Source organism: Mytilus edulis, chromosome 2 (assembly GCF_963676685.1).
Source record: "Mytilus edulis chromosome 2, xbMytEdul2.2, whole genome shotgun sequence".
Classification (NCBI taxonomy): Eukaryota; Metazoa; Mollusca; class Bivalvia; order Mytilida; family Mytilidae; genus Mytilus; species Mytilus edulis.
The window spans coordinates 14,583,131-14,596,955 of NC_092345.1; the positions used below are offsets into that span (position 1 = coordinate 14,583,131).

A 13,825-nucleotide genomic window follows, 5' to 3' on the forward strand; every position below is an offset into this window, starting at 1 on the left:
AGCACATATGACTATAAGATTCTGCTTATCGGTCTAGTACAAAGCCGGGTAAATATTCAAATTGCATGAACATGATTGTTCTTGTCCGCAAAAGTGATATCTATAATTTCCACCAGATGCTAAACAAAAGCCATCTGTCATCGTCTAATGTAAGAACAATTTGTATGCAGTCCGATTCTTTATAATGCTTATCAGAAATGATTATTCGGTAGATATGGTTATCGTCCTTAGATTTGTGTAGTCTTTTGCAACTATCTAGATCAAAGTCAAAATCAATTTATTATTATCCATAATATATATGATTCTTACTATATTAAACATTTTGCGCCGGAACATTTTTTTATCTCTTTAGAGGAGAATGGTCCTTGGATAACCAACAAAGGTAAGTTCAAAACACGACCATGGCATTAATTTTTAATGTTATGGCCAAATGATCTTAAACCAAAACAATCTAGGCTTTATGACGCACCATTTAGCCAAATAAAGAAATCCCGTGACCTCCACAAGGATTTTCCCGGTCGGTGAAAATGTGATACATTGTGTACCTAGCATGGCTACTGTTAGCCACTAAATCAAAATCGGATTTCTCTAGGCACAGACTTCTTATTGGAGAAACAAGAATCCAAAGTTTAGAATAGTCTACTCATAGTGGAATATATTAGCAAGCACAATCGAGATGTTCAAATGATGATACAAGCATAAAAATTAGCACGAAGCATCATTATTATATACTTTTTAAGAAAAAAACTGCCTGGCCATGAAAAAAATTCATTTTTTTGAGATGGCCACGGCCTTTTTAAAAAATGACTGTTTTTTGCCAGTTCGAAAATACTTATTTTTCTGGAAAAAGTTTTATTTGACCTTTTTTAGTCAAAATTATATCAGGGTTGGTGGCTACATTCCTTGCATGTGACATATCTAATAAAAATAAATATTTTACTCTTCAGGGTTTGCGCATTCGCGAAAATGTAACAAATTCACACATCAACATTTGAACTATTTACTATTTACTTGGTGCTTTTGGATTTTTAATGATACTAGTATTATGAATTGGTTTGATAACATTTTTAAGGTTATGAAACAAATGCGTTTATCAATTTTGCGCATGCTCAAACTATTTATAGACATACAGAGTGATTTACCAGGACACAATGATGTAAATCGTAGTTCATCTAAAAGACGAGGACTTGAATTTCGTAAACATATCTTGGTCGTCATTTAATTCCTCTAAAAAAAATGATCTTCTATTCATGTAAGTGTAACTTAATATATGATGCCACTGTTTGAAAACACGCCCATTCAGTTAAATTGATCAAGCATTTGACGGATGAGATGAAAAACGTGGTTAGCTTTCAAAATCCCGGCCAAATACAATTATAGTTGCAGATCACCCACTTTTGGTATTGTCTGAACAAACTCAGTGGGAATGTCCAGATTTATTTTTTATGACCAGCAGCTAATTTTTTTTAATTATCGTTTAGTCAACCTTTATACCAAATTTCATGCTTGTATCACGATTTGCACAATTATTTCCATAATATCTCCCACTATCATATATTTCGACGAAATTAAACACAAATAATTGGTTACTATGATAATGGTAGTACTTTTATGGTCCGTTCGTCACCCAGCAGTCAGGTTTGGCGTACATTAACAGTTACGAGAACAAGCTACGTTTTCATGTACTGTATATGTTCCAGACCATATGAGTATTTGGTCATGAACTTATGGGTATATACTCATATGACCATGACTATATACGTATGGTCCAAATACTCAATTGGTCCGGAACATATACACGGTTGATTATTATCAGTCCATTAGCAGAATAAGTAGTTATTTGGCTAAAAATTGATTAACCTTACAGTAAATCTCTAGTTTATAGAATTATGTAATTTTATTTCTGAAAAGTTGCAACTCCCTCAGTAAAAGGATACAAAAAAGGTTAGATTTATACATTTAATACATTAAAACCCCGCTGTCACATGACTTATAGGTACAAACTAAGTACCGAAAATATACGGAATGGCTTAACTGTAATACATTTTGCATGGTTTACTTTTATGAATTGTGACTTTGATTGAGAGTTGTCTCATTGGCACTCATACCACATCTTCTTATATCTATGTGAGTCGTCTGGTAATAATTGAAGTCACTTTTGAACAAGTGCTCACTGTTAATTTGGATGCACATAAAGACATTAGGCACATCTATCACCTCTTGTTTTAAATGGAGTCTGAACAGTCAACGTTTTGACTGTGAAGTGGTTTCTTGTTGGCTATTAAAGACTGCCTAAAAAGAGTGAATCGAAAGTATGTGTGTTGGATTTTTCCAAAATCATGATATTCAATGTTTTTGATATTGTAATTTAGTATGTGTATACGAAACAATAAACAACAGATTGAATTTGTATCTATTTTAAACCAATTCCCCCTAATTAAATGGACTGGAGGGATTGAAAATGGGTATAGTATATCGAAGATTATATCTAACTGAAAGTTATATAAGCCCCATTAAGGGAACAGGTACACATTAGTAGCATACAAGGAACGTTATCAAAACTATAATTCGAAGGGACAGCGTAACCACTATGTGTCTCTATTTTTTTTCTGCTTTGTTGCCTATTAAATGCATTTACATTTGAAACCTACATTTTGGCACTGAACTATGATCGTAGCCCGTTTACAATCTCTAAGTCGATGCCACTTCTAGTGGAGATTTACCCTTCGAGAGTATCACCAGCATAGTGATCACAACTTGTATGATAGTATCACAGATATGATCATAATTATGAATCATTAGCTGTTTACACAACTTTGATTTATTTCGAAATAGTAAGGCCCTTTTCCCCCCGGAATATTATATAAACAGTATTTGGCAAAGCTTTTAGGAATTTTGGGTCCTAAATGCTCTTCATCTTTGTACAGATTGTTTGGTCCTTAGAACTTCTTTTTATTCGAGCGTCCCTGATGAGTCTTTTATAGATTATTATTGTGGCGTTTGCCTCAACATCCAAATAAGTAAAATTGAGAAAAGAAACGCGAGATGTGTCAAAGTGACCACAACCTGTCAAAAAAACTAAACGCCGAAAAATATAGATGAGCCAAAATTGAAAAAAAAACCCATACAAGACTAATGAAGGCCCAAGGATTTGTGACTTTGGACAACCGCCAAAAAAGAGCAGCAGAGTTTTAACAAGTTTTGTGATATCTCAACCCCCCTATACCTATAGCTAATATTGGATAAACCAATACATAGAAATATGCACAGTAAAAATTAGTTTAATAGAAGTCCGAGTTCGAATTATAATAGGTAACAGAAGAAACTAAGAAAATGAAGACGATGAACATAGATAAAGACAGGAATTAATACTAGCAGTTACTGACAGTTTATGTTTTTGTTTAAATAGTATTTCATTCAAATACTACTAAGTGAATCAATATTAATTCAAAAATTAAATGCCATCTTTAATGCCCTGACAACAGTATCATAACTAAATCCATTCTTAATAAGTATGTGGAAAGGTTTGGCTAGCATTACTTTTGAGGTGAATGTTCAGATTTTTTTGATTTTTATAGAAATTTACCATAAAAGATTGGATGCGAAATACCTGAACGTATAAGATGTCTGCACATTGATTTATATTTACAAATAACGGCTTTTTATCGATGACAAAATTTAGTAACTGTTTTGTGAATTTATTGTATCCTGTCAATTGAAGCTAGAGGAAGGGAAATAAAATCGACAAAGCAATCGTCAAAGAAGGGCAATGACTTTTAAATCATATCCGATAACGATCGAAAGTCATGTTGACTTATTTGCAGATCTTGTCTAGGTGATTATATAGGTATTTGCTGTTTCCAAATTAACTTCATCTACAACAATGTATTCTATTACTAACGGGAAGGATTGTGCCTGATGTTCATATGATGAAATCATAATCTTTCAGTCAGTTTAATTGAAGTCTGGAGCTGGCATGTCAGTTAACTGCTAGTAGTCTGTTGTTATTTATGTATTATTGTCATTTTGTTTATTTTCTTTGGTTACATCTTCTGACATCAGACTCGAACTTCTCTTGAACTGAATTTTAATGTGCGTATTGTTATGCGTTTACTTTTCTACATTGGTTAGAGGTATAGGGGGAGGGTTGAGATCTCACAAACATGTTTAACCCCGCCGCATTTTTGCGCCTGTCCCAAGTCAGGAGCCTCTGGCCTTTGTTAGTCTTGTATTATTTTAATTTTAGTTTCTTGTGTACAATTTGGAAATTAGTATGGCGTTCATTATATATTTGTTTAGGGGCCAGCTGAGGGACGCCTCTGGGTGCGGGAATTTCTCGCTACATTGAAGACCTGTTGGTGACCCTCTGCTGTTGTTTTTTATTTGGTCGGGTTGTTGTCTCTTTGACACATTCCCCATTTCCATTCTCAATTTTATTACAGATTTTGTAAAGGATAAAATGGATAAAACAGTTCCTCTTTCGTCCATTTTGCTTTTTGTTCTATTTCGCATTAGTTACATACAAGGAACGTAAACACAAATATAATTCGAAAGGGTAGAGTAACCACTATGTATCTGATTACATCTATTATGTTGTGGATGGTTGTGAGTCTGTTGACTAATATTCCATTATCTCCCTATATTCCTAAGTACAAACTTAACCAGAAAAGTTAACTATAAAAACATGTACAGTTTATATAGATATTCTTTAATAACGCATTATTTTGTACAAATAAAAAAAACAGAGTTAAAAGTTTTAAAATATGGGAATATAGAACGGAAAAAGTGTTTACATTAATTTAAAGCAACTTAATATCTCGCAAAACCCTGATTCGCCATATAAGGATATGCTTGAACTGGTGGCGGCATATATGGTTGAGCTGCTGGTGCCATATTTAGATGTATTTGAGTTGTTGGATTAACCGGTGCTGGATTCCTATAAGGATCTGAAGGAGCATACTTCCGTATTGCAAGTAGTATCGCAGAAACAATAAAAAGAACACCCGCACCCCATTCGATCCAGTAAGCAAACGACTTGTTTTCTTTGATAACTTTTTCCTGATATGCCGACCACACTCCGGTTACACCAAATATCATTAGGCCTAAAAAAAAAGAAGGTTAAATTACACGTAACTGTTCAAGAAAAAGGTCGTTTCAATATATATGCATCTTTATAAGTTACTTAAAAACCTACATAAATTAAGGTAATCTTCAATTTATTTTACTTTCAAAAAGTCATAAGCGCGCCCTTAAAGTAATTGCTTGTTTTATATGACTTAAACATACTACAGACTATCATTTATCCAATACCATTCTATAGAGTTAAAAGCGAAATGAACTCAATATTCATGCATCCCTCACAGCAAAAGGATATCGCATACTCTCATTCATATTTCAAATCAGACGGGATCACAATGCGTATAATTCTTTTAAAAGGATAAAAATTTACGAAAACAACCAACCGGGAAGACTGCTTCTCAGACCTGTAACATGTTAAATTGCGAGAATACCTTACTCCTAGGAACATTCAAAACGGAAAGTTTTTGATCGAATGGTAAAAAAAAAAAAAACACATTAAAAACGGATATCAATAGCTTCCTTGTGATCAGCAGCCCTCTATCAAGAAAATCGTGGTAGGAAATGCAAGCACGGGAATATCGTATCAATTGGGGGATGTATACACCGTATGCAGGTGTTGCTGGAATGTTGCGACATAGAAATGAAAAGTTCACAATTAGAAAGCTAAAATTATCTCTTTTGTCGTAAAGTTTGTTTTCAACTGACCCTCATTGTCAATTTCTAGATGTAAGTCAAGACATGAGACTGACTTAACTGTATCCGTAGTATCCTTTATCTTTAGTTCGATGGGCTAGATGAATTCAACATAGTCACCAAATATTGAATTATTTAGTGAAAGAACATCATCTTTATAGCGGCAGGTAGAGTTAAAGGATATAGCTAACTTCTTATCTTTCTTCCTAAGAAGTTCCTCATAACAATAAAGAAACAAGTCGGCAAGTAGAGGGGCACACTTTGTTCCCTTTGGAATGCCGACAGTCTGTTGAAAAACACGTCCTCCGAACGTAATAAATATGTTGTCAATCAAAAAATCAAGCATCTTGATAATGTCAGTTTCAGAGAATTTTTTGTTTGAATCAGAGTGATCCTTTAAAAGTAGGATTTATCCCTCCCTAAGACAAGATACTTGTATCTACGTTGACCATTCCTTTTCCTGAAACAAAGCAATACCAACTCTTTCAAGAGAGTTAGATTGTATGTACTCTAAAAGATCTTTGGAATTTTTTAAGTATCCACATCTGATTCACGCCATCTCTAGAATAGACAGTTTCACAATAACTTTGAAGCCCGTCTTTGATTGCTGATCAAATAGATGTTAATAAATATATGACAATAAAACTATCGGAAAATATTACCTCCAATAAAAAATAAAACTCGAGAGACAGGATAGGCACTTGTACAGCCAGGTTGTTTTCCTTTACACAGCTTTACTATAAGTATTATTACGCCGATAAATGTTAAGAGTGAAGCGCCCATCGCTAGACCTTGGCATGTTCTCTCATACCCTACAATTAAAAAAGAGTAACTATTATATAAACTCATCATAAATACCAGGATTAAAATTTTACACTTACGCCAGACGTACGTTTCGTCTACAAAAGACCTATCAGTGACGCTCGAATAAAAATATGTTTAAAAGGCAAAATAAAGTACGTTAAAATGCATTTTATTAAAGAAAAATAAATAAAAATAAAACAAAATGGCTAATTTAATAATGGAACGCAACTTTTAATTCTGAATAACACTTTTCAACTTAAGGTCCCGATTTGTGACATATAACATGACATTGTACAGATGTGTAATGTTCTATTTATATTTGATCTGAAGCTCCCTTATGCAAGAACTTACTAACTTCAAAAGCTCCCGGCTGTATCTATATTTCAATATTTGTTTTCTGTCAAAATTACTAGAAAACGTAATAAAATAAACATAAATTGAAATAAAAATAAAGTTTTCATATAATGATATAATTTTTCACCTAAAATAGAAAAACGGCGAGTACAGCAGGCTATATGAGCTTTGCGTAAAATAGGTTTTACATGTTGCTATGCATATAAATTCCTGGAGTACAAGCATCAATTTATTTTCCTGCTAGTTTATTTTATCTCTTTGGAAAATGCAACTTATTCGTATAAGTATGCAATTTGATCAGAGAAGTTCAGGGGAAAAATTCCAAAGAAAAAACCGATAGGCAGCAGCAAATATAAACCTTTTTTGGAATTAGGTTACTGATAAATTTCAAACTAAACGTATCCCGATATGAACATTATGTGAATAGATCGAATAGACCGCATAAACAACAAGAGGCTCTCACGAAAACCTGAATCGGTCATCTTGATTTTTTGGCATTTATCTTTCGTTTAAGAGTTTAAGTGCCCAATTTCATATAAGTTTGTTTTTTTAAACACATTGTGTAAAATTGTCCTTTAAAGGACAATAACTCTTTAAGGGATCCATTGACAATCTTGATCATTTATTTGTAGATCTTACTTTACTGAATATATTTGCTGTTAACAGCTTATCTTTATCATTAATACTATTCAAGATAATAACCAAACACTGAAAAATTTCCTTAAAATTACCAATTTAGTGGCAGCAACCCAACAATGGGTTATTAGATTCATCTGAAAATTTCAGGGCTGATAGCACTTTACCTTATGAACACTTTATCTCGTCGCAAGATATTGCTCTAACTGCTTCTGTTTTTGAAATATAGGCCAAAAACTGCATTTTACCCCTATGTTTTATTTTTAGCCATGGTAGCCATGTTTTTTGACGAAACAAAAAATAAGACATAAAACATATTCTAGACACCCTAAGGATCATTAGGCTTAGGTTTGGTTGGGTTGGAAATTGTTCAGTGGTTCAGTTCAGAAGATTTTTTAAAGTTGGAAAAGATAATAAACACATTGTGTAAAATTGTCCTTAAAGGGCAATAACTCTTTAAGGGATCAACTGACAATTTTGGTCATATGAACTTATTTGTAGATCTTACTTTGCTGAACATAATCATTAATACTATTAAAGATAATAACCAAAAACTGCAAAATTTCCTTAAGATTACCAATTTAGTGGCAGCAACCCAACAATGGGTTATTAGATTCATCTGAAAATTTCAGGGCTGACAGAACTTTACCTTATGAACACTTTAACCCGTTTTCAGATTTGCTCTAAATGCTTTGGTTTTTAAGATATAAGCCCAAATCTGCATTTTACCCCTATTCTCTATTTTTAGCCATGGCGGCCATGTTTTTGACAAAACAGAGAATAAATCACAAACGTTATTTTAGATACCTTAAGGATCATTCAGATAAAGTTTTGTTGGAATTTGTTCAGTAGTTTCAGAGGAGAAGATGTTTGAAATAGTTTACACCAGACGCACGACGACGACGACGGACGCCAAGTGATGGCTAAATCTCACCGTTCCGAAGGAAAAATGTAGATTATATTTTATATTCCTTAAAATTGTACAAAAACAGTGTACAAATCTTGTAACAAATTGATAACCTTCTTTATAAAAATACATGAACTGATTCAACTTTTCAATTGTTATTTTCACCAAAATAATTATCATGTTTGTATGTTGATAGAAATTCATTAGACAAGAGCAGACTGGTGTACCCGAATGCTTGCCATGGATGTGAAATACGGGTACGTTTGGGAGATCGTATAACATGCTAAGGCCTAAAATTAGTGACAGGAATGATCTTTAGATTTTATATACATGTAAACATGATTTTTTTCATTTTTTTTCATTTTTTTTTATCAATATACATCAAAGATTAACTTTTCTTAAATTTTAAAAAATATAGTATATAATATTCTAAGGAAAATTCAAAACGGAAATGGCAAAATCAAAAGCTCAAACACATCAACTAATGGATAACAACTGTCATAATCCTGACTTGGTACAGGCAATTACTTTTGTAAAAAATGGCGGATTAAACCTGATTTTAAAGCTAGCTTAACCTCATACTTGTATGACAGTCGCATACATTTCCATTTTATTGACAACGATATGTGAACAAAACACATATTTCTAATAACACAGATAAGGAAAACAAATACATGTATATCCATTAAAAGTTTTTTTAACATGTTCTTTGCATTGACTTATTGATAAAAGTCTGGTTTCTGATCTTTTTTTTCACTAACCGATTTCTTTTGTAATGCTTTTTTATTATTAAAAACAAGTGCGTATATTTGTTTCCGATGCCTATTTCAAAACTATGAACATTAAATAGTGAATGAATGAATAGAATAGATGAATATCGTAGATTTTTTTTTAGATCTGATTGAAATGTTAAATATAAAAATGAGAACACGGGTTATGATTGCCAATGTGATAACTCTCCAACAGTGACTAAAATGAGTTTTAACAACTATTATCAGAATATGTAACAGAAGGAAATAGATAAAATGACAATGATACATAAACGAACCAAGGACTACAGACCTCAAATAAACCGATGGTGAAAGATGATGTCTTCATCATATGAACAATCCCTCCCGATATTGGTTGAGTATCATACTATTACTATCATAAAAGATACTAGAACACACCTGCGAAATCGCTGGCATAGCTTGTTATTACTGTTGTAAGATGATTTTTTTTGTAAAAGATATTATGTATGGAGAATTTCATAAAAGGTATCAAAAGCCCCCTCCCTTTTTCCAAAGTCCGATATTTGTTTCCTTTCTATTAAATTCAATTATTTTCGTGTATCTGGCCTCCGACCACATGTATTCTTTTCCTTTGCTACAATGCATCTTTTGGTAAAAGTCAAATCAAATAAAACATTTGCACCGCTTTAAACATGAAATAAATGTACATGCTTATATATAGACCATTATTAGACTAATAAAATATGCTTCTAGGACAATCCATCAGTGCTTTTTTTTTTGAGAGTCTTATTATCACACCAATGGTAGGATATGAATCTTGTATAAATGACTAAGATCGACTTAGGTTAATTCGAGGGGTAGTCGGAGGGGTCCTGACCCCGAACACCCGGGATTAAAGACATGAAATCCCGAGATGTAGAATTTAAAGAAATTCATATCTCGAAATCCCGAAATCGAAAAATATATTCCCGGATACCGTAAGGATCAATCCCCAAATCCTGAGCTTATAAACACCTGATCCTGATGTCCCGAAAAAGGTCCTGCCTCCCTCTAATCTCTACCCTACTTTTTTGCGAAATCACTACTTTCACTTTCAAAAATAAATTTAAAGTCCAATTTATTTGCATTATTAGTCTGTGCATCCATGCGTTCGTTCGTTCGTTTGTGTTCGTCCGTCCGTCTGTCCCGCTACAGTTTAAATTTTTGGTGGAGGTAGTTTTTAATGAAGTTGAAGTCCAATCAAATCGAAACTTAGTAAACATAGTGCCGATGTAGCATCCGTGTACTATGGACACATTCTTGTTTCCACATGTTTTACTAATTTTGATTTATAAATTTCAAAGAAAACCGTAGACAGAATACAATGAGTCTCTATATATTAAAGTATTATAATCGTAGTTTACCTGTAGATAAACGCGAAAAATAATTGTCCTCTCTAATGAGGTATAATAGTTGTGGCTCTTGTAATCTAAGCACCATAATATTGAGAACGCTCTGATTGGCTTATTTATTTTCAATTTTTGCTATCTATCCTACGATTGGTTGTATTTGTGTATGTTTCAAACCGGAAGTCTTATCAATGACTAAAAGTAAGTCTGATGACGGAATCAATATCTGGACTCCTTTTCTGTCGTTTTTCTCCCAAAATAACTCAATTTGAATAATCATAAGAATGGATGACACATGCGACTATACATGTTACCTATAGAACACAGGGCATGATGATTAATTTATCGTGGAAGGAAGAGAAGCGAAACACAAAATGAGATGTACTCGTTTAAAAGTATAGATGAGAACATATTCCGTATCATACTAACAACTGCTTTTAGAATACATGTAGCTATTTTCACCGCAATGACACTATCAATGAACCAATATGTATTTTAAAACATGCCATCTTTAATGACCTGCCCTGTATATATGAATGAATGAACTGATAACTACTTACATTTCTTATCATCTTCCCAAGGAGAAGTTATGTCTGAACACTTTACTTTTCCTGATATTTTGGAACATGCTTGCCATAATCCGAGATAAAAACTATAATCATCACCAGACTTGCTATACCAGTATGGTAAATAAGATGCTAATCCATGGGCAACAAATGCAGTTAAAGAGAACAAAAATCCAACAACAGCAAGCCCTTTATGTTTCCTTCGCTCCATTTCTAATATACCAGCAATAATTTGATCAGAATACAGATAGTGCGTCGACGCTTTGCTTACGTTTTCTGAAAACACTCCTTTCTGGTTTCAGTTCTAGTAATTAGTCCATAGCCCACATTTATAAAGGTTTGTATAATTACAAGAAAAACAGAGGATCCCGATGGGTATTTAAACCATAAAAAAGGAGTCGTGTGTTGTCATATTTTTGTTAACAAAGCATGGTTACAAGACCTGTATTTTATTCAGAATGTTCAAAACAATAAAGTCAGTTATCAAATTAAAAAGAAGAAACAAAAACATATTTGTCTTACACTTAAATTTTTGAAAATCGTATTTATTTAAATTCTATCTTCATAACTGATATATTTAAAGAAATATTCACATAGATCAAAATGTCACATAATTGTTCAACTTATCTTTGATTAAATCCCTCGTTTTAACCTTGTATTATTTCCTTTTTGTATTTTGCGACGAACGTATTAATTAATTTACAAACTAAACAATGTAAAAACCATTATTAAATTATTAAAATACTTTAATTGACCTCACTTTGTTAATCTGTTCTATTTACGAACCTTCAAATATGGAATTCCTAACTTTTTGTCTCAATTTAAATGCCGTTTCGGTCACACGATGATTTTTAAAGACAACTTAGATACATACTATTTTGTATAGCAAATTATAAGTATGTTATAAAACTACACTTTAATGTGATATTATTCTTGTTAATATACAGATACATGCAGATTGGGTCGAATTTTGAAATATTTACTAATAATTTGATTTGATTTGTGTTTGTATTATTGGAAACTTGATTTGTTTGTTTTGGTTTTTTTCATTTGGTCAGACATATATTTCTTTTTGGGTTTCTAAAAATAACGCAAGGAAATTAAAGTTTATTTAAAAAAAAATGTTTTTTGAATAACTTCTGTACATCAGTTTGCTCTTAATGTGTTTAACAATTATTCAGAAATAATTTACATTCACTAAATTTTCTTGACTTTTGATTGTTTGTTTTTTATACTTTATCTAATCTAAATAAAAACATCTGTGATTTCTTCATAAAAAATGGTATAATAAACAATTCATCAAGTTGACCATAACTAATCCAAATTTATAGAAATACGCACTTTCATATACTCATTTTCAAGCTTTATTCTGAATGATAAAAAATGGTAAGACAATTAAACATCTTTGTTTCCTTTTGATGTTGCGTCAAAAAATATATTACGTAAGCGCATTTTTACCGCCCTACTAACGAAAATCCTTTTTACCGTATAAAGACCAGCAGTACATAAAAAAAAGTAAAAACAGTGCATAACTTGGTATAGTATTGGCTCACGTCAATGATCGAAACAAAAGGTATTTGTCAAGGGTTGTCAGCATATATGAACGTCCAGATCTTTTAAGGACATAAATTAAGGCAACATAGATTACCCTGTTCAAAAGTCATAAAACGATTGACAATGATTGAGAGAAAACAAAACTTGGTAATTTTTTTTGTTTTTTTTTTCGATTTTTTTCCACGTTTGTATTAAGTGACTATGCACTTTCAAACATTCCTTTCTGTATGTGTAATCATATGATCAACTTACAAAAAATATTGTTTTATGTTAGGTATCTATATCTGTATCGACATTCACTGAATAAAATCATAGTTAGCAGAATTTAAATTTATTTTAAAATTACATAGTTGACAAGCATTTGGGGCCCAACATTCCCAAGGGTTTTGTCAGATACAGCTAAGATAATCCATTTAAGTGATTTAAAATCCTTAGTAATTCGAAAAAAAAAATCAAAATTTATTCAGCAGTTGTGATCTAATTATAACAATATCAATAATAATGCATGCTAAGACAATCCCAAAATGTATCAGCTCAAAAGTATTCCACATTTGAACGGCTTTTTATTTATGAACACAATTAATTGACTCATCCAGTCTCGCCCCTTTTGGAGTTCTGGCGATTCTTACAGTTTTCATTTATAACCTTGACTTTATCTCCACAATTGGTTGATTAAATGTGAACAACCGTTCATTTATCGTGCCTTAATTTACGGAAATTTATAGTTACTGATTTTATACGTAGTGTACCAATATATAACAACGTCAAGACTAAAAATGAAAAAGACAAAACAGAAAACAACAGTATTCACAACATAGAAAACTAAAGAATAAGCAAAACGAATCCATAGGGGTCAAAACCAAAACGTACAGGTATTCATCAAAGTTATATTATTATGAACCAACTGCAAAGGATATTTGATAAACTGGCTCACTTGATGACGGTATTTGCGATAAATGAATTCGAATGCATTACGGTAGAAAGTTGCAATTGAAGTTGCAAAATTAAATTTCATGGGACACCATGAGTGATTTAGGTCTATCAGTTCCGAAAAAAGCTCTCTATTTTGCCGGAAATGTTTTGTATTGTTATCCACGAGTAGGTTGATTTCCA

General features: G+C 32.3%; 1 protein-coding gene across 1 annotated transcript; it reads right to left on the reverse strand.

The window, feature by feature from the left end:
- Positions 1-4,687: 4,687 nt before the first annotated feature.
- LOC139510493 (uncharacterized) lies at positions 4,688-11,497 on the reverse strand. Its single transcript, XM_071297068.1, has 3 exons — positions 11,153-11,497; positions 6,435-6,584; positions 4,688-5,102 (listed from the first exon to the last, which is right to left on the reverse strand). Exons 1-3 carry the CDS (start codon positions 11,367-11,369, stop codon positions 4,810-4,812), a joined length of 660 nt encoding a protein of 219 aa, XP_071153169.1. The 5' UTR covers positions 11,370-11,497; the 3' UTR covers positions 4,688-4,809.
- Positions 11,498-13,825: the final 2,328 nt, after the last annotated feature.

What these genes read in the sequence shown, in the direction of transcription:
- LOC139510493 (XM_071297068.1), bottom strand. Translation starts at nt 11,369, where the DNA reads ATGGAGCGAAGGAAACATAAAGGGCTTGCTGTTGTTGGATTTTTGTTC. An exon ending in TTGGGAAGATGATAAGAAAT is followed by an intron (nt 6,585 to 11,152) that starts GTAAGTAGTTAT and finishes TTTTAATTGTAG; the next exon opens with GGTATGAGAGAACATGCCAA. An exon ending in AGTTTTATTTTTTATTGGAG is followed by an intron (nt 5,103 to 6,434) that starts GTAATATTTTCC and finishes CTTTTTTTTTAG; the next exon opens with GCCTAATGATATTTGGTGTA.